The following is a 27,898-nucleotide window of genomic DNA, read 5'->3' as shown; positions in this document are numbered from 1 at the left end:
CCCAAGTTTGCCATGGCTTCAAAGTAGTTGATCTTCATCGAGTTGGGGGAGAGGAGGAAGCTCTCCAGTAGGAGCAGAGCTCTGGCTCGAAAAGGACTTCAACTGTCGCTAGAGAAGCAACCTCAGCGTGCCAAAGGAATAGGCCAGCAGGGGCTCCGGAAACGGGAGAAGGTCAGGTTGGGCAGGCAGCTTGGAGACTTGAGGGCACCTGCTCATGTGTTCGTGTGTATCTTCCCAGTCAGCCAGGCAGGTGGCCATGCTAAGCCCTGGGGCCAAGGGCGAGTGTTGGGGGAAGAGCCAGAGAGAGAAAAGGACCAGTCCCTGCCCCCAGGATGTCCTGATCAGATGCGGGTTAGTAGACACACGCATAGAGAAAAAAACCACACAATGATTTATATGGCATTCTGAATGTTGACTGAAATATTCATCGCTCTTGCTGCGCCTGGCCAGGCTCATCCTGGTAGCAGGCATCTTAAGAGTCACTACGCATCTGTATAAATGTCTCACTCCACCCCTTCTGGCCTGGTCCCTCCTGTCTGGACGTCCTGTCCTCGCCCCGTGCCTCCACCTCTACTGCCCATGCCCAGGCTGTCGAGATACAGGGAGTCTGAGAGTCCAGCTGCCTGCTTGAGGACAGCCCAGCCAACTCAGGCAAGACATCTGAGCAAGTGGCCTGGCCAGCGTGGGAGCCAGGCAAGGGAACTGGACAGTTGGCCGAGCAGAGCAGGTGGCTGGACTCTGTCTGACCCAGTCAGGATCCCAAGCTGTTGCTTATCGGTGCGTGCATTTGAGTTTGCTTCATTATCAACCTGAGTCCAGCACAGAGGCAGGAAGCACAGATAAGATCCCAGGCTAGAGCCCCTTCCTAGGGAATGCTACAAAAGCCAGGGCAGCCTGCTTCCAGAGTTTGACTTCTCCCAGCGCTAAGTCCTGGGGCTGTGAGTGAGGGGTGCGGAGAAAGAGCCAGAGAGGAAAGGACCAGGCCCTGCCCTCGGGGACATCCCAATCTGCTTCCCCATATAAAACATGCGGTACAGGGGGGAAAAAAAAAAAGAAAAGAAAAATAAGACGACCGATAATACACTTCTGAACATTGACTCAGTGTCCTTTTCTCTTTTCCTGTGGTTGTTCTGGAGACACTCTTCCTGATAGATTGCTTTCAGAGTGAGTGAGTTGTCCCAGATTCCTCTCCGTGCAAGCTGGGGTGAGCAGGTTTGCAACCCTAGCCCTGAGTACATATTGCTCATTGATGTCGCTGGCTGGCTAGAAATTACTATGTGCAAACCACAGAGGGAAAGGAAATATTTTCACTTTCTGAAGTTTGTGTGTTTCTGGATTCTTTGAAAATGCACGCTGTGTATCCTGTGGGTGGACTCCCGAGCCAAGTTCACACGATCCCCTAGGTCCCAGAGTCTCATCACAGCAAGACTTTATGAGCATCTCTGGGTCCAACCCAGAGGTCATTTAGGTGACCACAGGCCATCACTTCAGTCCACAGACTCAAACATGCGGCAGTGGTTCAGGGGGGATATGGAAGAAAACCACTAGGAATGCTAACCAGCTCCCTGACCCTCAGCGGGAAGATCCCACATGGAAAGTTAATCACCTCTTTGAAGCTTTTGAAGGCAAAGAGACCCAAGGGGCCACAAACACATAACTCTGGACTCCGGAGGCTCGCCAGCTCTTCTGTCCTGGGGTGGGCGGGATGGGGCCAGGCGGCAGCAGGCAGGTGCTGACGGTGGGCCACAGGACAGACTGCGAACTGCCTCAGACCTCAGGAAAGCGGGAGGAGGGACATGAGGGGACCTCCCCGTAGTGAGCCTCTTTCGGTTGTGTTTGGAAGAATCCCACCGTGGGGCACGGAGGTGAGGCAGAGGCGTCAGATGGTGCTTCTAAGAGCAGCTAAGCCCAAATGCACCTGCAGGAAGTCCACCCCTGTTCTGCATGTTCATCTACCCTTATTTCTGAAATGTAATTCTCCTGCGGACTTCGAGTGACTGGCCTTTGAGTCATGAGAACTGCCTGCCTTGCACATGAATGGCCCATTTCTGAGCAGTGTTGCAGGCTGTGCTGTGTGGGAGGCACACAAAATATGGCCTCTGGTCGGGAGTAAGAGGCATTTGGACCTGAGTTTGCCAGGCCTTGTGGGCCGGCGGAGCCGGTGCTGTTCTGCTCCCCATTCCAGTGGAAGGTGGCGAGTGTAAATGCACCCCAGTCTTTGAATGTTGTCATTACTGTCTCCATTAGGAATCTTGAAACATGTTGAGCAGATCGATTAAGAATGATGTTGGCAGACAAATGTAATGCGCTTAAGCCTCGCTGCAAGGCCTTCCGCCTCTCAGAGTCCACTCTGTCGGGTCACGTTGTGAGTGAGATCATCTTGTCCTAAATTGCTTTTGGTTCTTGAGAAACTAAGTCATTTTGTTGGAGTCTGGTTGAGCTCACCTCACCCCAGATCCCACCTGGTTTGGGTTTGGGTTTGGGTTTTTCTTGACATATCATTGACATACAACATTGTGTTAGTTTCAGGTGTATAACATAATGATTTGATATATGTATATATTGCAAAGCCATGGCCATGAGAAGTTTAGTTAACAACCAGCGCCACACGTAGTTACAAAACCCACTTGGATTTGAACAGCCTTCTGGGTCCAGAACATTCTTCGAACCTTTTTGGTAAGGACTGAAGGTAACATCTGAGCTTCAGGTGCTGTCAGGAATGGAGAGCTACATTCGCTTTCCGGATTGCCCATATGGCCGCTCTCCCTGGGATTGTGACTTCCTGTCCCAAGAGAAAGGGAGTCTCGGGGAGATGGCTTGTCAGGACATATCAGAACAAGCATCAGGAAGATGGTAGTGGAGAAAACCAACTGTTCTGCAGAAGGTGGGAACCACCATCCAAACTCAAGTTGTGGCTCATGGTCAAGCCAATCTCCCTGTGACCCCGGCAAGTATCCCAAATTAACCATATTGAATTAGGATTAAACTGATCTTTAATAAGTAGTCACTGCCTGCTTGCTATGTGACCAGCATCGTGCTAAGCACTAGGGGGCCCAAAGACTCCCCTGTTCTCAAGCCTTTAATAGTATCATTAAAAATCCAGACCCAGGAAACAGAGCGATTGAATGTTACATTTCGCGGAGTAAACGGGTAAAATCGGACTTCTGAGATTGGTGTGAGCTGGAGGAGTGGGAGATTGAGGAAGGAGGGGTGGAGTGTGGAGGTGGAGAGCAAGAAGGGTGGCAGGCCAGGCTCTCTTGGGCACGGGGGAGGGGGGGAGCTGCAGGGAGGGGACGCGCAGAGCACCTGGAAGGCCAGGCATGATGGGAGGTGTCCTGAGAGCATAATGACATGATGTGCCATTGTATCCTTGGGACCTGATAGACCCGGGGTGAGGAGGGGACCCCTCTAGCCTGGAGCAATGGGGCAAATATGAAGGACGCTGGAAGGAGAAAGGATAAGCCTTAGGGATGGCAGGAATGGGGAAGCCACTGGCGGGAGTGGAGAGCATCGAGGGGCAGGAAGACATGGGTTGAATTTCAAGCAGATGGACCATCCAAGGAGATGTTAGGATGTTGGCTGGGAACACTGGGCTTACAGCTGCGGACGTGGCTGGAGGGACAATGCGAGATGAGTAAAGGGATTGCCGGTTGGAAAGTCAGGCCTGGAGGACAGGGGAAGGTAGGAGCCAAGGAAGTAGAGGCAGGTTTGGGAAAGACCCACTCCATGGTGGTAGTTGCTGAGTAGAGAGAGGCTTGAGGTTGGCCTGACGGGATTGGAGGAAGGAGTTGACGGGACCCGGAGACCATGGAAGGTGAAGGAGTTCACCTAGAAAAGGACAGTGCCTGAGCTAGAGCTGAAAAGTCTGGTGGGTTCCTCCAGGGTTTTTGTTTTAAGATCCAGGAAGCTTCAATGTGTTTAACAGCAGGAGGGAGGAGAAAGCAAAGAGGAAGACTCTGGAGGGTCTGAGATCCTTCTAGGACTGAGCCCCCCCAGGAGGGGCGAGCTGCTGCCACTGCTCTGGAGGCAGGGACAGCTGTGGAGGCTGTGAGGTTTCAGTGGTCACACTGATGTCGCCGGCATGGGGAAAGGATGGCGTGGAGCAGCACGAGAGGGAGCAACAGTTTGGGGGTCAGGTAGAGGGGAGCGGAGGGATTGCGAGGCAGCAGCAGAGGTCCAGTTGAGGTGCACATAGCTTACCAGCTCTGTGACCTTGAGCAAATCACATAAACTCTCTGTGCCTCAGTTGTCTCATCTGTAAAATGGGGATGATAAAGCCTTCCGGCTTCCGGCTGAGAATGAGTGCTAGGAGAAAGGGGAGTGAGAGCCCTCAGAGGGTGGCTGGTTGGGGGAGAGGACTTTGGCTTTAGCTGAGAAGGTCTGGGGAGGGGGGCGGGACGTTGACTGAGGCGGCCATCTGAAGGAAGAGCTGCACATGTAAAGGCCTGAGGTAGGGCCGTGGGCGGCCAGTGTGGCTGGAGGAGAGAGGGAGGGAGACAGGCCTAGAGAAGTGTCTGGGGCCAGCTCGGGTGGGGCCTGCCAGGACAGGATAGGAAGGTAGGTGTTTCCTCAGTAGCAGTGGGCAGCGTTGGAGGGTTGGAGCGAGGAAGTAATTTGCTCGTATGTGGGGTTCTGGGAGGATCTCTGTGACACTGTCCAGGGAACGGCCTGCAGGAGCAGGAGTGGGGGGGATGGGATTCCTCCCACAACATCCACAGATCGGGTGAGCACAACCAGGGCAGAGAGCCTTTGCTCATCAGTCTTCCCCATTTGTCCAGACCCTTCCTGGTGCCGTGCCCTTGCCTAGGTACAGAGAAGGCTATAAAGACAGTTTCTCTGTCCAAGAAGAGCAAAGGGTAAGATTGCACCCAGACACCTGCCCCACAAAAGGGCATGGGATAAAGACCCTGGGGCACGAGGGCTCCGGGTCACCCCTCTGTTCCTTGTGCTCCCCTCAACTCTGGGAGGAGGCCCCGTGCTTGGCTTGGGCGTGTGGGCTCTCTGGGACCCTGCTGTCGACTGGCACTCTGAGACGCCCCTTGGCGCACTCGGACGGCTCCGGGGTTACTTTGGGTCTGCTCAGGGTGGCTTGGATCCTGCCTCTCCTCCCAAGTCTTGGTTCCCATGGCAGGCTGGGTTTCAAGAGGGGGTGCTTGTGTTCTCTAGTCCATAGAAAGAAGAGTGAGGGGGTCCTGCCCACTCCACACCCCTTCCCAAACCCTAATGCCAACCATTGGGTCATCCAGGACACCGTCAGATGGCAGCTGAGCTCTTGTCCTCTAGGCCCACTCACATGCCCCTTGAATTGTGAAGGGGTCTGCTCAGGTTGAGACATGTCTTCATGCGCTCCCTGCGGGGCTAGGGAGGGACTCACAGTCACAGGGGTGGGGGGTCTCCATGCGTGAAAGTGGTCTGAAGTGGCATGGGGTGCGCTGAAGGCCTGGCCCCAGCCCATCTGGGGGTACCCGTGCAGGGACTGTCTCTGCTGTAAGGGAGCACACAATCCAGTTGGGGGAATGTGAGAAAGCACAGGGCATTCTGGAACAACACCCTGCCCAGGACCCACGGCCAGGAGACCTGGTTGGTTTCAGGGCCATATTGGTGGGAAAGGTTGCTGTTCGGAGCCTGTGCAGGCCTGTGAAGGTGTTCTTAGAACAGGTTTTTGCAATGTAACCACGGCCCCCATTCCCTGGTGGGTAGCAGAGTCCCATTTCCTCACCCCAGGCTCCCTGATGGGGAACTGTACCTCCAGGGCCAATCCCTGGCCTTCCCTCCATCCCCACCAGGCTGTGACCAGCCGTCTGGTTTGCAAGAATGCCATGCCCCATCCTTAGGAAACTTCCCCTTCCTAAAGGACCTGTTCAGCCTTCTGCTGCTTATTCTGCTCCCTATATCCCTTTCCTGTGCCTCTTTTCTGACCTCTGGAACTTGGCTCTTTAATTATTTTCTCTTTGTCCCTGTAGCGGGGTGGTTCGGGCCAGAGGGCTGCTAGGTAGTAGCATAAGGCTCAAGGAGGAACATCGACATGAAATAGCCATCCTTCCCCCCACGTCTCCCTCCTCACCTCCGCCCGTGGGAAATCACTTGTGTGTTTGCTTCTGGCCCTCCCCCCTCCCCCCAGCTTACACCAACAACCAGGCAGACATCGCCACCCAGGGCTGGTTCATTGGGCTCATGTGTGCCATCGCCCTCCTGGTGCTGATCCTGCTCATCGTCTGTTTCATCAAGAGGAGTCGAGGTGGCAAGTACCCAGGTAGGATGTATGGGAGGAATGGGCTTGGGGGAATGGGGCCGGCAAGCTTTCCTGGGAGCCACCAGGACCCTGACCAGATCCAGGGGGCTCAGTTCTCCCAGTGAGCCTAACCCTTGCCAAGCTTGGACATAGAGTCCTCTCGCCTGGTCCATGCATCTTAGAGCTGCCAGAAAGCACTTGAGTTAATTAAGTTTGTCCGAGGTGGGTGGATGAAACGATCCAGGCAGCTCCAAAGAGGGGATAGAAGGAACCCTGGCTCCTATTAAGAATGACCTCCCCTCCCCTTGACTCACCAGCCGTCTGCTCAGTAAATTGGCTTTTTTCAGCCTGAATCTCATTAGGATCCTGTGTCCTAAGGAAGGAGGAAGGAAGAAAGGCATTTTTTCTAACCATGAGAGAGAACAGAGAGGGGAGGGTCTGGATGGAAGAAGCACGCCCATGAGAGAGGCTCTCGGTGACTGGGCTGTAATGACAGATCCCCCAGCAGAGGGTCAGGAGCTCCTGCTTGAAGAGCGGGCAGAGGTTGAGGGGTGGCTTGCATTGGTACAGACCCCATCGGGAAAGAGCTTTGGACTTCCCTAGCATCCCAAAGAGCCGTTGCTCTTCTGGGGGCCTCAAGATCCACCAGCCCAGACAGACCAAGGTCAAGGACAAGGACCTCTGGCATTCTTGCTTCTGGAAATATTGATTGTTTTTTCAAACAGGGGCAACAAAGCCATCTGTCTGGGATGGGGTGAGTAGAATGACAGGGGACAGGATAATGGATGACCCAGTGAGAGAAAATCCTGCTGGGCTGTAGAATGAAATTGCTCCCTGCCCCCCAAAACTCCATTGCCAAGCACAGGCCGTGCTCCCCAAATGCCTCCTCTCTCTGCCTCTAAACAAGACCTCCTCCAGGGTCCCCCTAAGACTCAACTCAGAAGATTCTCTTTTATTTCCTCTCCCCACCTCCCCCCCGCCGCATACCCTCAGACCCTAGGATTCTAAAGAGTTCTGCCTCTGCTTTAAGTGAGGGAGATGTCTGTGAGGGAGGGCAGGAAATTATAATTCTTTATTGGCGCATGACGTTTTCTTTCACTTTGTTGTGCTGTGTTGGGATTGTTTTTCTCCTGTAAAAGAGAAAGCCAGAGTCAGGGAGAACAGCCTTACTGAGCTCACCCCCCAACTCATCAGATAAGCTTGGAGGCTTCCTTTGCCCATTTAGACAGTGTCCTTTTCCAGAAAGTTCTCACAGCTTACCTCCTTCCCTCCAGCTGCAAGGTAAGGTCCTAGTCCGCTGGAAAGATGAGCAAACCATGAGGCCTGGGCTCTAGACTTTACGCTAAACTTTAGTCAGTCACTAATGAGTTCTGGGATATGTTCTTCACCTCTGAAGGGCTCAGTTTCCCTCTCCTAAAATGGGGGAGATCATCCCGCCCTATACCTCAGGAAGGATACATAGTCACTCGCGTAAGTGTCCCTGTGTGCCGGGCTCTGTGCTGGGTGCGAAGGACATGAGAAGGAGGGATGATCTCTCCCTCAAGACACTGCAGTTGGCACAGCGGGAAGATCACAGCCCAGGAGACAGGCCTGGGATGGGTGTGTGCAAACCACAGAGCAGGTGTGGGAGAAGGGAGTCCCACACACTAGTGAGGTCACAGACACGAGAGCATTTTCCAGCCCGAAAGTGCGTACGGAGTGCCCGCTCCGCCCAGGGCACTCTGCTAGGGGCTTTTACAACTGTGCACAAATAATTACCCTGCAGAGCAGAATAGGAAAGGTGCCAAAGAAAGGATCACATCCATTCGGTGTCTGGGGGCAACCCCGTGGAGAGGTGGCGGGGGGCCTGGTGGGAGGAGGTTTCAGTTGTCAACGGAGATGTGTGGAAACGCCGGGGTTGAGGAGGAGGCGGGGGCGTCAACTTGACAGCTGGTTAAATGCAGGAAGCAAGAACAAGGGAGCCATCGATGGTGCCCCGTTGAAAGGGAGAGTGTCACTAACTCTACAGTCAGGGTCCTGTGGGGCAGGGACATAATCGCCGTGTCTGTGTTTTTGCTTCTCTTACCGGCCAAGTGCGAGAAAAGAAGGATGTTCCCCTGGGCCCCGAAGACCCCAAGGAAGAGGACGGCTCCTTTGACTACAGGTGGGTGATCTCTTTGGCTCCTGGTCCCCGCCCCCCCATCCATCCTGCTGTCACCTCTGCCTCTCCAACAGCCTCTGCTTGTGCTGAGTGGGCTGGAAGAGGCTGTGTCCCCGCAGGGAGGACACAGCCCTGCACACTCACATGGATTTGAGGGACACTGTTCCATTCATTCAACCGCACAGCTCCAATTTACTGAGCTCCTTCGATGTGTGTTTCCATCTCTTTCCTCTGAAAGCAGATGCTGGGAACGCCGTGGCCATGAAATGAGCTGTCGGCTTCCTCTCTGCCCACCCCCCACCCTAACCCTGAAGACAGGGACCTGGGGAAGCTGTATTGTCTTGAAACCTCAACTTAGTGAGGGATGAGGGGCAGGGGTGGGGGGTTCTAGATCTTTTCCTCATGAACTTGAATGATATCTCTGGGCCCTAGCCCAGAGCAAGTCTTGGAGAAGCATCTGGTCAGGGCTTGTCCCAAATCAGAGCACTGAGGCCCAGACAGGGAAGTGACCTGCCCAGGAACCCCACCCATACTTGCTGCCCAACGAGCTGGTGGCAGAGCTGGAGAAGCAGGGCCTGACTCCCAGCGGGGCAACATCACGATCCATCCCTCTCAGATCTGGACGGGCCTTTGTGGCTGGCGTGAGAGAGACAGATTACACAGTTGTAATCTCCATTTTGATGGCAAGTGTATCCTGAGTTAAGGAATGATTTGGGGTGGGTCACGGAGGCCTCATTCCCAGACTAAGGCGGGCGGGAGGAGATGCTCTGATCAGAACCCTACTTCCCCACCCCCACCCTGTTTACTCTCTGGGGCGAGATCACCCCGTCTTCCCCTGACCTCTCCTTATCCTACCCTCAGCCTCCACCACTCCACTCATCAGCAGCCTGGCAGGCAGACGCTGCCCAGAGCCACTGTCCAGCCAGAAGCCTATCTGGAGACTTATGTACCAAATCCGTCTGCCCAGTCCCAACATCTCCAAAGGCCTCCTAAAACGGCAAGCAGGAGAGGCCCCTCCCCTGACTGTCCTCAGCACCCCTGGCAGGGCCCATCTTCCCCAGGGGCTGAGCCCTATTTCCTTCCTGGCCACCGGTTCCAAAGAACATGGGGCTTTCCCTTCCCCAGGCCCTCAGTGCAACCCGGCCCCCTGTGCTATGAGAAGCTGCTCCCTCAGGCACCTCTCCTCCCCCAGGCACGGAAGCTGTTGGGCAAAAATATCTGCCTTCTCCCCACCCACTCCCCTGTCCCACCCACACTGAGGCTGGATATATGTACACAGGTGCATGCACGGGCCCACACACCACAGACGCACACGCGCACACACACCCGCCTCAGTTTTGGCTTGGCAGCGAAGCACCTCTCTGGTGGGTCTCTCTGCTTCTCTCTCCCTCATCTGCCCACCTGTGTCTCCAGGGTCTCTCGGGAGATGGGGTGACAGGTGACTAGACCAGGGACCCCCTACTCCTTCTGGTTCCTTTCAAGCTTCCCTTAGAAGAGGTCTGTTCTTTCCAGATCTAGATCCTCTTTCTCTGTAAGAACCTGACACACTTGAGACGCTCCCTCTGCCCAAGCTGGGCCATTCCTGTCCAGTGGCTGCATTTGGCTTAGGTACCTGGAATCCCCTAGAATCACACAGACACAATCCTCATGCTCCTGGGAGGGAGTGTGTGTAAAAAAGACCCGTGAGTAGGACCAGGACCAGCAAGAAGCTGCTAGTTTTCCAAACGTGAGCCCCACTCTCCATACAGACTCAGTGCAGCCCTGCAGCCCCGCCACCTCCCCGTAGCCCTGCCTTCAGAGAACAGGCCGAGGTAATGGGGCGCAAGAGGGAGGGCTCATAGCTTTGCGTGGACTGACGCCCCCTCGGTCTCGGGCTCCAGGTCCTCCGCTGCTAGCTGTCTCTGCCCAGCACCAGTGTTAGAAGCCACCATGCGTTGCCCCCTCTAATGGCAACTCAGCCAGCTGTTTCCACATCCCCCCCACACACACACACCCAGGAACGACTAAGTGGCCTGGGGGCCAGGGAGGGGACATTATGTGTCTGCCACGCTGGGCACCGCGGGGGCCGCACTGGCTGGGACCCATACTCCCGCTGCCGCCCGGCTGCCTCCTGCCTGGGGGCCGTCTCCCCTCTGAAATGGGGCCAGCAGCACCTGGCCCCCCCTCGGAGCCCAAGAGCAGGACCTGGGGGCCTCCAAGGAGCCTGGGCAGGGTCGCCAGAGCCTTGCTGAGCTTTGTCCCCGGGTGCTGGCCTCGCACTCCTGTGTGTGCCCCTCCGCTCGTCCCACCCTCTTTCACTCGAGGCCCCAGCAACAGCATCTGCTCGTCGGTAAACCAGAGAGCGGACAGAACCCACACCACGTGAGGAGGGGAGAGGCAGGGGAGAGGTTTGTTTCCCCGTGGCCCAGACCCGTTGCTTTTAGTCAAGGGCAGAGCCTTTCGAGACAGGGCCACCCAGATCACAGAGAGTCAAAGCGAGTTCAGCCCCTCTTGATGGAGAGACTAAGGCCCAGGGAGAAGAAAGGCTTTCCCAAGACCCCAGAACCACACAGTGACGCACGCAGCTCTAGCCCCCCAGCTCCTTGGCCCACCCCATCCTGCCTCCTCTTACAGCAGCTGGCTGTCCTCACTGTGGGGTGGCTGTCTCTGCCTCATGACAGGGAGCCCAGCCCGGGAGTCTGGAAGAGTGGCCTCCAGGCCCAGCTCTGCACCACCTTGCCACCTCACCTGGGAGAAGACGGTCCTCTCCGGGCCTCGGGTTCCCTTCTGTAACCCAGCCGGACAGGGGAGGCCTGGGGGCTGGGGGCGCTGACTGGTGACCTCTGAGGCCCTCCCCTCTCTGAGCTGCAGAGCACATATGCCCGGCGAGAGACCAGCAGCCTGGTGCTACCCCGCCTGGGTTTAAGCACCACTGGACTGGGCCAGACCCTGATTCTCTGTCTCTCTCTGGCCAGTGACGAGGACAACAAGCCCCTGCAGGGCAGCCAGACGTCCCTGGATGGCACCATCAAGCAGCAGGAGAGTGACGATAGCCTGGTGGACTATGGCGAGGGTGGCGAGGGGCAGTTCAACGAGGACGGGTCCTTCATCGGCCAGTACACGGTCAAAAAGGACAAGGAGGAGACAGAGGGCAATGAAAGCTCAGAGGCCACGTCGCCTGTCAACGCCATCTATTCTCTGGCCTAATGGAGCCCCCCCCCCCACAACCCAGGGCACAGCCACTACTTTGCAAGTGGGAGGAGGGGAGAGGGGCAGATGAAGCCACTGCAGACCTACCACACAGCCGCCACCACCTTCAGGGACAAGGAAGGGTACAACAAGGGGGTCTGCCAAGCTGTGAGGACCAGTGACCGCCCAGCCAACCCCAACCCCCTCCCGATGACCCCCCCTGCACCCCTGGGGTGCCACCCTGTGGAAGAGCTAGAGTCCAGGCTAAGCTCAGCTGGAGGGAACCCAGCCCTTTGCTCAGCCTCATGGCCGCCTTGAGCCTTCCACCCCCACTGCCCGCCCTTGACCTCAGCGCACACACCAGTTTCTGTTGGTTATGGCCCTTCATGTTGTCTTTATTTTTGCTTTGTGCATCTTCCCCATCCAGACCTAGCATCTCCATTTTCTTTTCCTTTCGAAGAAATGTCCCTGGACAAAGAAAGAATAGGTGGATTCTCCCCCAGATAGGCAAAAGGATTGACCTGTAAAAGAACATCGAGAAAAGCTGTCGTATTCACACCGCCACCTGGCCAATGTATTTCCAAAGGATGCCTTTCTCGCCAGATGCCTCCCCGGGCCCCCAACCCATGCGCCTTGGCCTTGTCAGTTGCTGAGCTGGGCTTGGCTCTTTTCTGGAAAATGACAGTATTTTTGGCAGGGAGAGAGTAGGCAGGCCTGCTGGCCTCGCTCTGGTTCAGTCGGGAGGTGGGCTTACCTCTTGCTCCTTGCTCTCACCCTGCCCCTTCCTCCAGAGTGTCCCAGACAAGAGCTGCGCCAGCTCTGAAGGAGTCTGAGGAACAGGAGCGGCCACGGATGGGAAGAGCTTCGACACCCGTGGCCGAGTACCTCAAGCAGAAGGAAACCGGGCATCTGGTCCCTGGGGAGCTGTGCTCACCTCAGAAGAGAAGGAAAGGGCTGGGTTTGGACTTCCTTCCTCCCCATCAATGAAACCCAGGATGTGGGAGAGAGGACCATGCCCCCTGCCTGCAGGGGAGAGGGTGCCCCCTACCTGGTCAGGGATCTCCGCCGCTGCCCTCACGGAGATGGAACCAGGCAATGCAGAAGCTTTGGTGTGTTTGGGGGTGTAACATGCTGCTCCCCCTCTCGTCTCTAGCAGAGAGCATCTCCTTGGTCAATTCTGTAAGACGTTGAAAGTGGTGTTTTACACCGTGCCCCCCCCCCCCCCCCGCCGCCACCCTGAGACCGAACCAGCGTGTCCTCTCCTTGGGATATTTACATATCAGGAGAGCCCGCAGGAACACCACGCTGACCGCGCCGGAGAGCCTGGCCTGGGGACCCCGCGCCCTCCGGATGCCTTACGCAGCTCTGATCTGGCCCTGCAGCTCCCGGGTTCCCAAGCCCCTGCCCGCAAGCCTCGAAGCCTCCAGCAATGTGTGTCTCGAGAGTGGGGCGGCCCCTGCAAACGTCACCACAGAACGAGAGCAACCACTCGACGCGTGCCCTGCATCCCGTTGCCCCAGCCGGAGACCCTGGCCGACTCCAGTTCTCTGAGACCGAAGGCGCGGCCTTCATCCTCCCCACCTAATCTGTGTCTGAAACCAAAGGTACCTAGCCTCAGAGAGAGATCTTGAGCCTGAGAGCAAGCCGGTGGCTGTCGCTGCAGCTGGAGTCCGTTTCGGGAGGGTGAAGCTGACCCCTAGCGATGGCCTGCCTGCCACGGCACAGCCTCTGATTCGAGCCTTCAGCTGCTTGCGGGGCGGCCTGGGCAGGAACGGGGCTGTGTCCTTCAGAGGCTCGATTAAAGCATCGTGTGCCACACGTTTTAAACCACAAAGGTATTAGCAATCCTTGCATCACTTAGTAAGCAGTCATTTGAAGGTCAAGCCCGTAGACACATGTACTCTGTCTGCAGGTAAGAAACCATAGCCCAGAGCTGAGCCAATTGTGTTGTTTGAACCTGAGAGCAAGTAACGGGCCTTTGGCCCCAGCCGTGGCCAGCCTTGCGGCCCAGAAGGCCGAGGGGCAGCTCTCTCATGGTGACAGGGGACAGGGGGAATAATGGCGGGCTAGGAGTGAGCTCAGGGTCCCCTCCCCTGCTTTCCTCTGACGCCTGCCTGCATACAGCGGGGCATTCCTGCACCCAAGCCCAGCGTCCCTCAAGGGACCGTCAGGGAAGTGTGCCTGTGCACGGAATTAAAGGACCAGCCTTTCCAGAAAACACTCTGGATCGGAGCAGAGCAGTCTCGGGCCCCTCACTCCATGGGACACCCCGCACACTAGTGGGCTCAGTGTACCGCAGACAGGCTCGTAGGGTGAGGGGACCGTGCGCTGTCACAGCGCCAGTCCGCCTGCCGCGCAGCCGAGGACCGCAGAAGGGCTTCTGCCTGCGCGGGGTCTGGAGGAGAGAGGGTCCCTCAGCCCGGCCGCTCCTCGTGTGTGTCCTGCCGGCTCTGAGCCACAGCTGCCCTCGGCCCCCACGAGGAGAGGCGCTGCCCGCGCCACCACACCGCCCAGCCCTGGCAGACGGGCGCCAGCCTGAGCCTGGAGAAGCAGTCTTCCCCAGGCGGAGATGCTTAGAGAGGTGTGTGGCTGGCAGAGTTCGGGAGCAGCCCTTCCAGGAAGAGGATGTCCGTTTTCCATGGGCCCGTGCCAGAGCCGAGCCCGCGTAGCCGGAAAGCAGTATTGGCCCACACCGCCCGGCCAGCTGGGGCGCCCAAGCAGCCCCCTGAAAACCTACCAACCGTGGAGCCAGGAGACGGGACACCACTGGTGCTTCCGCCTGCCTGGCTGTTGCGGGGGGCATCTTGCAGCGACCCCAGAAGCCCCATTGCCTATGCTGCAGGCCCAGCTGCTGTGCTCGGCCGCCAGGCTGTGGGCTCAGGAGACACTCCTGAACTTCTAGAGTGAGCCGGGCTCGGAGCCATAGTCATGCGTGGCCCCTGCCCTCCCAGGGCTCACAGGCCTGGAGCTGAGGCTCAGGACACAGCGGGCATTGGTTGGGAGCACCCTGAGTGCTTAAGCCACCGATGGCTCCAGGCTCAAAGGGAGACGCTTCGGGGAGAGCACATGGTCCACAAGGCTGAGCAAGACGGAGTGGTCAGAGCCTGCAGGGTGGGGTCGAGGACAAGTACTGCTTCCTGAGCCTCTTTGCTCTGCCCCTTGGGGCAAGTTGCTTAGCTTGTCTGTATGTTGGTGCCCCCATCTCCCCTATGTCATCCATCCTTTGAATACCTCTCCCCACAGAGGGGCAGGGGCCCACCTGAAGGAGCAGGAAGGCCAGCGTGTAAGGAGTAGAGCACTGCAGGGCCAGGGGACAGCTGCCTCCCACCTTGCCTGGCTTTTGGTGGAGGGGACCCATCTTTCCTTACCTTGCTATTGAAGAGATGGTTGAGGTTCGGTTGAAGGGAAAACCAGACTAGCTCTTTCCCTTGTCCATTGCCTTTGCCCTGGGAGGTGGGAGGCATCTGGTCCACCCCTTTCTGGCAAGTCCCAAGGTCTGGAGAAGTGTCCACCTGTCCAAGAGACAGCCCGTGCCAACACTGCTCACCCTGCAAGGGGTATCTGCAACCTGGGCCAGATACTGCGTCCACAGCTTTCCCGAACACGGCCTTCGGGAAGGGCTGAGGACACGTGGTTTTCCAGCTAAGGGGCTGCCTCCCCCGCCCACACCCAGCACCCACGCACGGGCCGACCCACACAGTAGGGCAGCACTTTCAGGGGCAACAGTACTGATTATGACATCTTAGGGTGAGTTCACACCCCGACCCGCTTGAGACGAGATGTGAAGGGCTGCATGGGTGCAGTGTGCAGCTCAGGACAAGGGGGGAAGAGGCTGCCCAGGTTGGACCCCATTTGAGGGATTCCTGCCAGCAGAACTGAGAGAGAAAGTCTGATCCGAAGGAGAGGGAAGCTTCCCCGGGAACAGCCCAGGGCAGAGGTTCTTTAAGGATCATGGGGCCCTTTGCAGGATCCGAGCCAAGACACAGAGAGTCACAGACAGCCCATGGGACTGTGGGGATTTAAAACACTTTGCCTCAGTCTTAGCAAAGCTGCTTCGCTAACACTGAGGCAGGGAGGCTCCCCCGGCTCTCAGGGGGTGGGCAGCAGGTTCCTCGGATGCTGGCACAGGGCGTGCTCCCCATTCGTGACACCTTGGTGACCACTCCTACAGCCCCTGCCAAACACACACACGTCTGCTAGGAAGAAATCACCCAGCGGATCCTGGTTGAGCTTCGCATGGTGGCTTAGGGGTAGCATGTAGGAGGTCCCTGATTTAAAAAAAAAAAAAAAAATCGGAGGAGACGAATGAAACAAACTTGAAATGCCAGGAGGAGACGGTGCCCCAGGCAGAGCCAGCTCCGGGCAGTCCCGTCCCCTAAACCAGGCAGGGGCCAGCCCTTGGGAGTTCGAACCAACCTTGCTGCTGTCGCCAGCCGGCCCAGCCCAAGCCCGGGCAGCGCCCTGCCTTCTCCCCACTGTTGAGAACAGCCTTCCCGAGACAGGTTGAGAAGGATCAGAGGGAGAGGACAACCACCCAGGGAAGCCACGAGACCCCACCGAGCAGTGTCTTGCGCCACACCCCCACCCAGCGCACCTCTGTCAACACAGTATTAAACAGAAGTCCTGTGATGCTAAGGCTGGAAACGAGCTCAGTCCCAGGGTGCGTCGCTTTGGATAGCTTCAGACTGCAGCACGCGGAGGAATCACAGAGCTGATCTCATGGACAGGACTCTTTGTGCAGACGAGGACACTAAAATCCACGGAGGGGAAGGGACTCGCCCGAGGTCCCTCGGCTGGTAAATCAGGGTGAGGGGAGGGCTTGAACCCGGGCCTCCGAGTCCTTGCTAGGGTTCTCCACCTGCCCCCAGGGGCCTCCTTGGAAATAGAGGTGTAACTTCACATCTGTCTGTACCTCTTATCACTTCTCCCCCATCCTCTGTATGCCTCCCAAAATGAAAGACAGAAAGGATTTTTTTGAGGCCAAGACCAGGCCGTCTGCGGCAGCCCACGGGGAAGCCAGCCTCGCAGGGCAGACCCGGGCCAGGAGAGAGTGATGAGCTGACTGGTGTTTGTCACTGTGAAGTCTCGACTGTACTCTGGAGTGGCGTCTCTTGTTTCGTGATACTTGGGACCCCCAGCAGGCTGCGTCCCTTGGGCCCTTGGCCGTGGAGGCTCGGCCACCCCGGGGCTCACTGGGCTGGAGTTCAGCACACATGAAGAGTTCAGTGAAGCAATAAACACAAAAATCTGGGAGAAGAAATCCAGAATTTTGTGCCCTACTCTGTTTCTTTTTCAAAAACGATGCCAATCGGATGACCCTGCCCGTTTTTTTGTTTGTTTGTTTGTTTTTGATCCCCCCAATTGGACATCCTCAGTCAGTGTTGTCCCTCTGCCCAGCTCCCAGCTCTTTGCCACCTTCACCCTCCTCCTGGGCTGAGCATCAGTCGCCTGTGACGTGGCCGCCTTCTGTCCCGGTCCCACCTCCAGCCCACCCTGGCCCAAGAGGACCTCTCGCCCTGCCTCCCCCCTGCCAGCACCCCTTTCCCCCCCGACACACACCGTGCCGGATTGTTTCTTCCCGGGGGGATATTTTTTCCCCGACGTCTCCATGCCTTCCCGCACACCCACACACCTACAGAGTGGTCTGATCTTTTTTCCTTTGGTTAAAGATTTAACTCTCCATGGCAGACCTTGTTTTAACCCCTCTCACATCATGTTCTTTCCTCTTTGCAAGTTATTTTGCATTAACCAACGTTGTCAGCGACAGATGCGGATCTGAGGGTGTCCCGCACGACCTTCAGCAGGGAAGACTTCCGGGCCGCGGAGGACCATCTAATACATGGACTTATAAACTGACTGCATGAGCAATGAAAAGGCCAAATTATTCAGAATTTTTTTTTTTGGAATCACTGTAAAAAAAAAAAAAAAAAAACTGATTTCTTTTGTATAGAGAACACTAAACGTATAATAAAAGTTGTTCAAAATGGACTCTGGCCAAGTGATTTGTTCATTTTCTTTAGTTAACGGGAAGAGGGAAGGGGGTGTTGGGATTGAAAACAGAGAGAATCAAAAAGGATTTCTCAGGGGCACCAGACAGCGCATACTCTGGGGATTCTGCAAGGCCCATCGTGAAGCTGGTCTTACCCTGGAAGCCTCGTTGGCACAATTTGTGTTCTGACCGTACGGTGACTGATACGTGTGCAGCCATGGAGATGGCCTGATTCAACGCAACGGTGTGTGTGCTTGTGAACCATTGAAGGAGTGCTGTGATGGGGATGCTGGGAGAAGGGGAGAAGTGTGCGATGAAGCTCTCCGTCCCCCCACCTTCTTCTGTACCCCTGCCCTTAGGTGGGAGAATACCAGCACATTTAATACTGTTGAAGGAATGAATAATACTGCCTACAACAAACCAAAAACCTCTCTCAGTAGACTCAAAGGAATCTCAACCAACAAGCAAATAGGGGAGGGAATGAGGCAGAGAGGGCTGTGTTGGTGGAGGGGTACTGATCCACAGTTATGCGTCCTTTCTTGATTCTCCGGCCTGAGTTGGGCTAATTCTCACTGAGGAGTGCCCCATCGGCCATCACCCAGGCAGGATGAATGGCGAGGGACCCCCAGATGTTGTAACTCCCCTCCCTATCCTCAGGGTGGTGTGGGGGTTAGGGAATGGGCAGGGCTGAGAGATGGCTCTGCTCGGGTAGAAAGATAACTGATGGTTTACAGGCAGGAATGGGAAATTAGGGCAAAGGATTCCCCTGAAAATGCAGGCCCCATTCTCCTGGATAAAGGACCATCAGGTAACTATCCAACCCACCTGGGTTTCCTCTCCCTTCAAAAGTCCTCAGAACAGATCGGGACCTGAGGCCTTATTTCCGGGTCTGGCTCCTCCTGAATTTTTGGGTATCTCGTTGGGTATGCCATGTAACACCCCTGAACCTCCCTGATCACTCCTTAGAATACGTGAAAGATCTTTTTCTCATCACTCTCATGTTCACAAGCTGTCTCTGAAATGTGCCCTTCATGTCCATGTGCACCCTCCCACCAGTGACCCAAGCCCTCATCCTGAACTGACAGAGTCCTCGCCTCTCCTGGCACCTACTCCCTGCTCGAAACTGCAGCCAAAAGGATCTGCTAAAATACAAATGTGATCCTGTCCCTTCTTTACTTAAGACCTTCAAGTTTGCTACAATACCTTCAGTCTGCTACAATGGGATAAAATCGTAACACCTTGGCTTGGCATGTTAGACCTTTCGTGATCTGACCCCTCCTTCGGCAGCCCTGTTTTTAACCACTCCTCCACATGTATCCTAAATTCCCATTCTATTCTGTTCCCTGCTCCCTCTGACATGCAATTATTTCTCACACTTCTCAGCGTTGGCAATTCAATTCCACTCAAAAGCACCTATTAATAACCTACTCTGTGCTAATGAATGCTATAAGGTAAGTAGGATAGAGTTCCAGTCCTCAGGAAGTTCAGACTGTCATGAGAAACAGTCAAGTAAGCAAAAGCAATGTTATAGGAGCACCTACCTGGCTCAGTCTGCAGAGCATGCAATTCTTGATCTTTGGGTCGTGAGTTCGAGCCCCACATTGGGACTAGAGTTTACTTAAAAAAAAAATCAATGTTATAGTATCCAGGACAAAGGGCTCAATAAATGTGGGTTCAACAAATGAATGATGGCCCAAAGGTGGGTCTGCTTGGTACACCCTCCTCCTGGCCTTCCATACGCCCCTTCTTCTAGATAATTCATCATCACTGGAGTTGACGCTCACAACCAGCCCCTGCAGCACCTGATTCCAGGCTTTTTCCTCTCTCCCATTTCAAACCCCTCCAGTCTCCTTTCTCCTTACAGATCATCTCTCCCGGGCTCCTTGAAGGCAAGCAGTAGCCTCGTGCTGGGTCACAAAGTGCTGATCTTTAACAATCAGCTCAGGTGAAGTCCTCCCCACCACCTGATGTGGCCCATGCAAGTACGTGTGCGCGCGCGGGCTGCACAGTCTGGTTCAGACCCCCTTGCTCTGCCCCCAGAACATCTATGTTTTGTCTTTCCCAGAGAGTCCTCATGCACGTGTTGCCTATTTCTTTCACGAAATCGTGAACATTCTGAGTACGAGAGATTTTCTTCATCTGTGTGTCCACAGGCCAGTGGCCGGCACACAGCAACGACCAAGCGAATGAATATGAATGAATATGAATGAATGGGTGAACCGTCTTTCCTTTGAAAGAAGTGGCTAGGTGAATTCAAGACTTGTGTCATCCTCTTTGGATATTGGATTTGCATGACTTTTGGGGGGCCGTGGGCAGTCTACCGGCCCACTTTTGGAGCAGGAACACCCCCCCCCAACTCAAGGGGACAGAAATGGAGAGATGAAGCAAGCATCTTATTTGAAGAAAGCCAACCTCAATTCAGCTGAGGCCAAACAAAGCGGCTGCCTCTCTTCAGGGCCCAAGGGATTCCCAGAGTATCTGTCATCCCTCATCCCTGTCTCCTGAACGCTGTGCCTCCCAGCCCATTAGAAATGCTAATCTCCAGCATGGAGCGGGATTAACCGACCCAGTGGGAGGCGACAAGTCATCTTCCAATCTTCATTAAGAGTGAAGGCTCTACCCATCTTGCCCAGCTGCCCCCAAAGGGATGGGATCTGGGAATTCATTATAGCCCCTCTCATCAAGGCAACCACTACTGCTCAAAACCATATTCGGTGGAGGAAGGCAGGGGAGGGCCTTTTTAGCCTCCCCTCCGCACTTAATGCATCAGAGCCCATTTGTTTGATGTTGGCGCCCGCTGGAGCGAGGACCAGGCAGTGGGCCTCAGAGCAATTTGGAGCCACAGCTGCGGCCCAACAGCCCCGCTCCCAAGCTCCACTCCCACCCCCACCCCCGCCCCTGAACTTGCTGCCGATTAGCCCCGGACCCCAAGGCAGAGGAGCGCGGCGTTGTGTAGACAGGGGAACGGTCACTCCGAAGCAAACAAATGAAATTACTTAGTGAGTATTTAACATCACAATTGCCCTCTAACGAGGCTAAATTCAGTGGAGGGTCCGGGACTGATCTGGGTAGGGAGTTTGCAGATAGGCAATGGGAGAGTCCTGCGTTATTAGAGGGGGGAGCTTTTGGAGCCCCAGGGCGAGAGTTGGGGGCAGATGAGGAGCAGAGACAGGCAGCAGGAAGATTCGTACTTCTGTTAGTATGGTCCCTAGACCGGCAGCATCTGGATCTCCTGGGAACTTACAGACATGTACATTCTTGGGCCCTGCCCCGATCAACTGCCCCAGAAACTCCGGAGTCTGTTTAACAAGCCCTGCAGGTGATTCTGAGGCAGGCTACTGTGTGAGGACCTCTAGATGAGAGGGACAGTGACAAGACTGGGTACTCTGGGATGCGTCCCCTCCCCGTGCTCCCCGAAGTGTCAGTCGTGTCTACCCAATGGATGAATTTGCTTCACGTGAGCGGGATCTTTTAGAAAAACCAGCCAAGTTGGTGAATTCTACATCCGAATTGATGCAGGGTGAAGCAGAGACCGCAGGAGAATGTAGGGGTCAGAACACAAACCCGTAGGCATCAGCAAACATCGTGGGAGAGCCTTCGACTTTCACGGAGCATGGAACTGGCAGGGGGACTGATCCATTTTCATCCATGTCAGAGGCACGAGGGCACCAGATGGTATCTGGGTCACAATACATTTACATTAAGTGACTTCAGAGAAGAGCCACTAATGACGTTGACGCCCGCCGTCTGTGGTCTGTGCGGGGAGACTGATGCGCACTTTATGCAAATTCTCTCCTGTGACCCCCACACCAGCCCTCTGAGGCGGCTAGTGTCAGGTCGGGTCCTGCAGGAGGAAGCTGCGGCGGCAAAGGGCTGACTGCTACGCCCGGGGAAATGACAAAGCTGGAACTCGCTGCCAGGCCTGTCTGACTCTAAAACCTCCCCGTGGGCCATGACACTCGGGTATGAACGGGCATCTCCGTGACTAACAGGCCTGGCACTTGGTGCTGCAAAGACATCGTGCCCCCGCAGCCCCTGGCAGCTTGTCAACGTGGCCCAGCCACAATTTGCCCCTTACTACTCAGCTCTGCTGAGGGAGCACCCACAGGCTCCCGACGCCAGCGCGGCAGAGCCCAGGGGAGAGGGGTGTGGGTGCCGGGCCGCTCAGTGGTCCTGCAATGGGGGTCAGTGAAGCCACAGGGACTCACCCTGCTCCAAGTCTGCCTTGAGTACCAGGAAAAGAAGAGCCAGGACTCGGAAGGTAAGTCCGGCACCAGCTGTGTGACCTCAGGCAAGTTACATACCCTCTCTTTGCCTTCGTTTCTTCATCCATAAAACAAGGATTGTAACTGTAGCTCTCTCGTAGGTCAGTGTAAGGATGAAATCAGTTAAAATGTGGAAAGTTCTAAGAAAAGTGCCTGATGCATGGTAGGTATTATATAGTAATGCGTTAAATGTATATGAATGAATCCCCTTAGGCTTTCCCCTTCTTCTACATACTAGAATGTTCTCCCTAGCCTCTACTGCTTCCTTCAAAAGTCCTCCCCATCCTTCCAGGCAGGCTCAAATCCCACCTTTTGTGACCAGCTTAGCCCCCAGGGCTGTTTCTCTCCAAGGAGCTGCTCTTGACCTTCCCCACGTCCCCCCCCACCCCCGCCCTACCAACCCTCACACACCTTGGCCTTCAGCATCAGTTCGCTGCCACTGCAGGGACTTGTGTCTTCTATGCCCGGCCAGTCTATCAGCTCTGGAGGGCAGGACCGGTACTCATGCCCTCTGGCACCTTTGTGGCACCCAGCCCTGCCCCTCCCATGCAGGTGGCCCCCACAGAGTGAGCAGGCCTCATTTGTATTCAGGCCGGCTGCGTTACCGTATTTACTGCCCAGCTAGTGGCTCAGTCTGTGTGGTATTGACAAGGGGGCACAGGGGGCAGGCAGTATTTGTCTTCCTAAAAGCACGTTTACAAGGTTCCGAGTGACTGGATGCAAGGGCCAGTGATGGGTATTGAGAGCTAGAGGTTCACTCTACAGCCCCATTAATTAACTTTCCCAAAGTCCCCTAAGTGCTCTTGTCTCTCTTTAAAGCCTAGGAACCCACTCTCATTTATCGGAAAGGACTGTCCATCTTCCACCTCCCTCCCTCCCGTTCCTTCTTGCTCCAGCCTGGTGGTTAAGACACAGCATGACCCTCTACCCACCAGGCAGTCCCTGGGTTGGAAGAAGATGAGGCCAGACATCCAGAAGGTCCAGGTTTGTCCTAAGAGAGAAAGACAGGGACTCAGCCAGCGCCCCCTCCCTGAGCATGCACAGCCCTGATCCCGACCCGAGTGGGTCAGGGAGGAATTCCCCCCACCCCCGCCTCCCCAGGATTCCAGAGCCCAACTCCCAAGCTTAGGGTAGGAGAAAGCACCTCTTCCAGGCCACACGGCTCCTTCCTTCTCAACACCAACAGCACTTCTCTCCAGGGAAGGGGAGTTTGGCAAAGACCATCATCCACTCAATCCTCTTGGAGGTCCAGAAGGGCTAAAATCTGCCGTCCTCCTCCACCCCCAGGCCCAGCAGCTACCTCCCTGAAAAACAAAACACAAAACAGAAAGTCCCTCCGTAGAGCCACCTGGGCCTCCTTCCCATGTTTTCCGCGGTGCTGAGCCCTGGTCCAGCCGGGGTAGTCAAGGCTGCAGGCTCGCTGCTGGGGAGAGAACATGCTCTGGACTCAAGGGGTTGGGGGGAAGGCATATGTTCAGTGGTCAGTCAGCAGGCCCCCTGGAGAAGGCCCAGTCCCTCCTCAGTTACGTGCACCCGCCTCAGACCTGCAGACCGGTAGGGCTGGTGTGAGCCCTGGCCCATCCCTTCATTCCATAGATTCCCCACATCAAATGTTAAATCCCAAACTGGCTCCCCTGACCAGCCCCCCAGCCACCCAGGGACCCAGCGAATGCACCGCCCCTCCCTTCCACAGGAGCTAAGCTCCTCGGGGAGAGCAGGTGCCCATTTCAGACTGTGGCCAACCAGACTGCATCTGAAAGGGCTCAGAGTTTTTCCCAGGGGGGCAGAAATACACAAACTTACAAATACACTCGTTCCAAAGCCAACAGAAATAGTTAGAGAGCTTCAGCCGCTCTAGACTCTCCCTGGCCCTCTAGCCTCCCACCGCCCCCACCCGCCGACACACCCCCCAAAGCAGACAGCTGGGAGCTGTGCTGCTCTGGGGAAGTTGGGGGCCAGAAGAGGCAATATGGTCATTCTCCAGAATCTCATCCTATCCTAAACTGAGGACCATGGAGGTGCAACCTTAGTTCCCAGACACACAGGCAGGCCTTAGACCAGGGGGGAGCCTCTGCGTCCCCTTCCTCCTTCCCCCCAGCCCTGACATCCATTTCCGATCCCCCAGCCCCGCTTCAGGGCTGGCAGGCACCCTCTCGTGGGTCCATCAGTGGCTTTTAACGGAGCCCACCGCCCCCGCTTTCATCCTATTAGTGAGCTGGGAGTAATTACGACTTCATTAGCCAAATAGGTTCTTGGTTCAAAGATTCTCCCCACCCCACAAAACAAAACACACACCCGCTTCCCTCCATCTGAAGTCTGTCCCCTGGGGCGCCAGCTAACAATGTGGCAGGCTCCGGGGAAACCAGCAAGGAAGGGGGAAGGAGCCAGGGATGGCTGGCCAGTAGGGAGGAGGCCAACAGCATCTCCCCGCCTCTGCAGCGCATCTGTCAGCGGCTGCCCCCAACCCAGATCTTTGACAGGGTGAAGGATGGCACTCCAGCAAATGAGTGACCCCTTGCATCTGTCTGCTGTCCTCCACCCTCCAGCCCCCCTCCGACTCCTGCTTCCAGTCACTTCCCGGAAGGACAGGGCAGGCTTTTCCTGTGGGGGGCTCTCGGAACCAATGCCCAGGGCCCTCTGGAACGTCGGGAGCCCCCGGCTTCCCTGCCCCCCGGTCTCCCATCTATACTTCAGCTGCTGCAGCTCTAGGAACAAGGAAGAAGAGGGTCTGCCAAGCAAGGACAAAGCTGCGCCCAGGACCATCTGGCTGGGGGAAACTTAACCAAACCCCGGCCACCAGACCAAGCAGGCAGGTCCCTGACACCTCGGAAGGATTCCACAGCTTCCCTGTCTATCTGGCACCCCATAACTCAGCCTTAGAAAGAGTTTTCTTTGGGTCTAAATTAGCTCCACATTACAATTAAAACCATCCCCACTTGGGAAATGGCTTATTGTCCTTCTCTTTTACTGATCTTAATAGGTTTTAGGAGCATGGAATCCAAGCCTCCTGCCTCTAACCGGCCCTACCCGGAACCTTCCTTAGTTCCTGCGGGCCACACGGTGCGCATCACAGCATCCTGCCTCTTGGGGCAGGCCAGGTAAGCCTCGGGTCTAAGGCCACACCAGCTCCGGCCACTCCCACAGCCTACCCCCCACCAGGAGAAGACGTGGGCTCCCTGCAGACCCTCAGACACATGCCTCTTTGTCCATGGAGTTTCCGAGAGAGCTGGCTGCTTCTTCGGGGGGCTTCGCAAGTAACAGCTGGTGAATTCTCATTCCTGCTGAGGGCCCCTCTGCTTGGATCCTCAGCTGGCAAGATGCCATCTGCTGGGGCTGGCCCTAGAGGCAGGAGGATAGATGAGATGACCTCCAGACAGCCCTGCCACTTGCCAGACTCCAGGCTACATGCAGCCTGGCCCCGGCCTTGGCTCTAACCTGACCCTTTCCTGGCCCCAGGCCTGACAACTCTGCCTCTGCCCCCCCTTCCCAGCCCACAAGCAGCCCAGAGGCCAGGCAGGACGACCCCTGCTCCCTGCCCTTCAAGCAGAGCAAGTCCCCAGAGGCCGGCCCAGCTGTACACACCGTGCCCGTGCTTGCGTTCCCTGAAAGCAGCCCTCCTTTTGTTAATTCTGCAATTTCCCCAAGTGCCGGGAGCCTCTCATTTGACAGTCACCGCATCTGTTCCTGTCACTCTCCAGAAGGTCAGGTGGGAGCCGTGCCAGCCCCTTCCCTGAGGCTCCCGACACCTCACGCTCCTTCCGTCAGCTTGAGCGCCCTGCTCACCTGGCCCCTGGGAACACCTCCAGGTCCTCTCTGTGTCCCTGGCCCCCGGCAGCCTCAGTAACTATCTCCCCTTCCAGGACCAAACTCACCTGCCTAAGTAGATGAGCACAGTCCCGTGCCTCGGGGGACTTCAGGGAAGGAAGCTAGTCCTCCCTTTGAGGGCCCTAACAGGTATAGGAGCTTCAGGGGGCCAAGGAAAGGGAAGCCCCTTGCTTGGTCCTTCTCATTGTCACCCCCCACACACACACACACACACCCCGTACACGCAGTCTTCGGGCTGCTCATCTGCTCATCTACAGGGCAGTGGACGTTCTGGCTGGTTCCTTAGCCCAGAAGGCCTAGCAGGAATCTGCCATGCCCACGTCCTGAGCTTCCACGTAGAGATCCCCAGCCTCGTTACTGCTGACATTTGGGGCTGGGTAATCCCTGGGGGTGGGGGCTGCCCTGTGCATTATAGGATGTTTAGCGGCATCCCTGACCTCCCCCTAGATGTTGCTAGCACACATTCCGCCCCACTCGCACCCTTCGTGAGAACCAAAAATATCCCCAGACACTGCCAGAGGTCCCCTGGTTGAGAACCACTGAGCTAAGGCAAGAAGGAAACCCGAAACCTGAGCGTCAGTGACTGACGCCTCCACCGGGCTCCAGGCGACTGAGGGATGGCTTCGCTAGGGTTTGGCAAGCCTCCGCTGTAAAGGTCCAGATAGTAAATATTTTCAGCTTTGGAAGCCACACGGCCCCCAGTGTGGCATGAAGGCGGCCAGACCATACATAAGTGAACAAGCATGGCTGTGTTCCAATACATCTTTATTTATGAATGTTGAAATTTGAATTTCATATTATTTTCATGTGAAATAGTCTCCTCTTTAGTTTTTTCAACCATTTAAAAACGTCAAATGCATTCATTCTCAGCACATGGACCGTGTTCCTGGCTTCAAGGATCTCAGAGGAATCAAAACACCGAGGTTCCTGCTGACCTGCCCCTACAAAATGAACAAAGTCAGGCGCAGAGGCTGACGGTGTGAATGGGGTCCTCGTCCTCCGAGGAGGGGGAGGGAGCCAGTCACCCCCAGTCCCTTGGGCCCAATAACTCCAGGTACCGTTTTCCGTGGGGCAGCCCCACTAAGCTCAGCAGGGCTGACTACATAATTCGCTGTGCCTGATGCAAAATGAGAATGCGAGGCTCTTCTTCAAAAATTATTAATAATTCCAAGACGGCAGCAGAAGAGCATGAACCGGCAGGGACATTCTGAGCACAGAGCCCGTGCGACCACACAGACCGCACACCCACCGAGGCGGCCCCAGACCTCAGTCTTCTCCCGGGAAGGTCTGCACCCACCTGGCAGCCTCTGCCGGGCAGAGGACCGGCCCATCAGGCAGGCTCTCCGACCCTGGGGGCAGCTTCTCCCACAGGCCCTCAGGCTGGGCCAGCACGTAGGACTGTGCCCTGCACCGTGACATCTGGCCGAGGCGGTGACTGGGGGCTTCAAACTAGCTCACGCTCCCCTTGCACGCCGTGCGCCCCCAGCGCCGTGCTGCCTCCATTCAAAGGAGCTTGCACTAAATGGGCTGGTGCTTGCCCTGCCTCTGGGACACCCAGGATTGGGAGAGAAGGAGTCAGCTGCGCCCCAACATGGGCTCCTCCACCCCCATCCTGAACCGCAGAGGAATGGATGCCCCACTCATCAGTTCATTTAACAAGCATATAGTGCACACTGGATGCACCGAAGGCGCAAAGCTAGGAGATCCAGGGTGGAAACAGCCACCCGGGACAGATCCGGGAGAGGTGTGCCCACGAAGGGACAGCGCCGCCGAGGGCCTAAGAGGGAGTCGGTGACCACTGGGCCAATTTTTGAGAGCACGGAGGACTTGGGCAGGTATACCCAAGGGAGAAAGATGACTGTTCCAAACCAGGAACAGCATGAAGAGGGTGAAATGAGAGAGTCTAGCGCCTTCCAGAAAGGGCAGGTAGGTCAACATGGCAGGAGTGAGCTGGGTGAGGCAAGGCTAGAGAAAAGGGCAGAGCTAAAGAGGGGGCAGACCCGATGATCTCCTGTGTCACAGGACGGAGCCCGTCACCAACCTGGAGGCAGGAGAAGCTGAAGAATTTTTAGCAGGAGAGTGACAGGCTCTGATTTGCATTTTAGAGAGCTCACTCTGGCTGCAGTCTGGAGGGGGGATAGGAGGCTGAGACTAGAAATGAAGGTTGGCGAGGTGGTCAGAATTCAGATGAAGCCCGTGAGGGTCGGAGCCAAGACTGTGGGGCACGCATAGGAGAGGCTCTGAGGGGCACGAGCTGCAGGGCTGAGTGGTCGGCAGGA

General features: G+C 56.1%; 1 protein-coding gene across 20 annotated transcripts in view; it reads left to right on the top strand.

Moving 5' to 3' along the window:
• The window catches only part of NFASC (neurofascin), a 179,667-nt gene extending 163,835 nt beyond the window's left edge, over nucleotides 1–15,832 (top strand). For all 20 annotated transcript variants that reach the window (XM_032422255.1, XM_032422252.1, XM_032422254.1 and 17 more), the window contains 3 exons: nucleotides 6,122–6,253; nucleotides 8,306–8,375; nucleotides 11,327–15,832. In XM_032422255.1, the coding sequence (XP_032278146.1) occupies nucleotides 6,122–6,253; nucleotides 8,306–8,375; nucleotides 11,327–11,558 (434 nt within the window). In that variant the 3' untranslated portion in view covers nucleotides 11,559–15,832. The remainder of the gene's footprint in view (nucleotides 1–6,121; nucleotides 6,254–8,305; nucleotides 8,376–11,326) is intronic.
• The last annotated feature ends 12,066 nt before the right edge of the window (nucleotides 15,833–27,898 follow it).

Source organism: Phoca vitulina, unplaced genomic scaffold, assembly GCF_004348235.1.
Source record: "Phoca vitulina isolate PV1807 unplaced genomic scaffold, GSC_HSeal_1.0 scaffold26, whole genome shotgun sequence".
Classification (NCBI taxonomy): Eukaryota; Metazoa; Chordata; class Mammalia; order Carnivora; family Phocidae; genus Phoca; species Phoca vitulina.
This window is presented reverse-complemented; position numbering and strand designations above follow the sequence as displayed.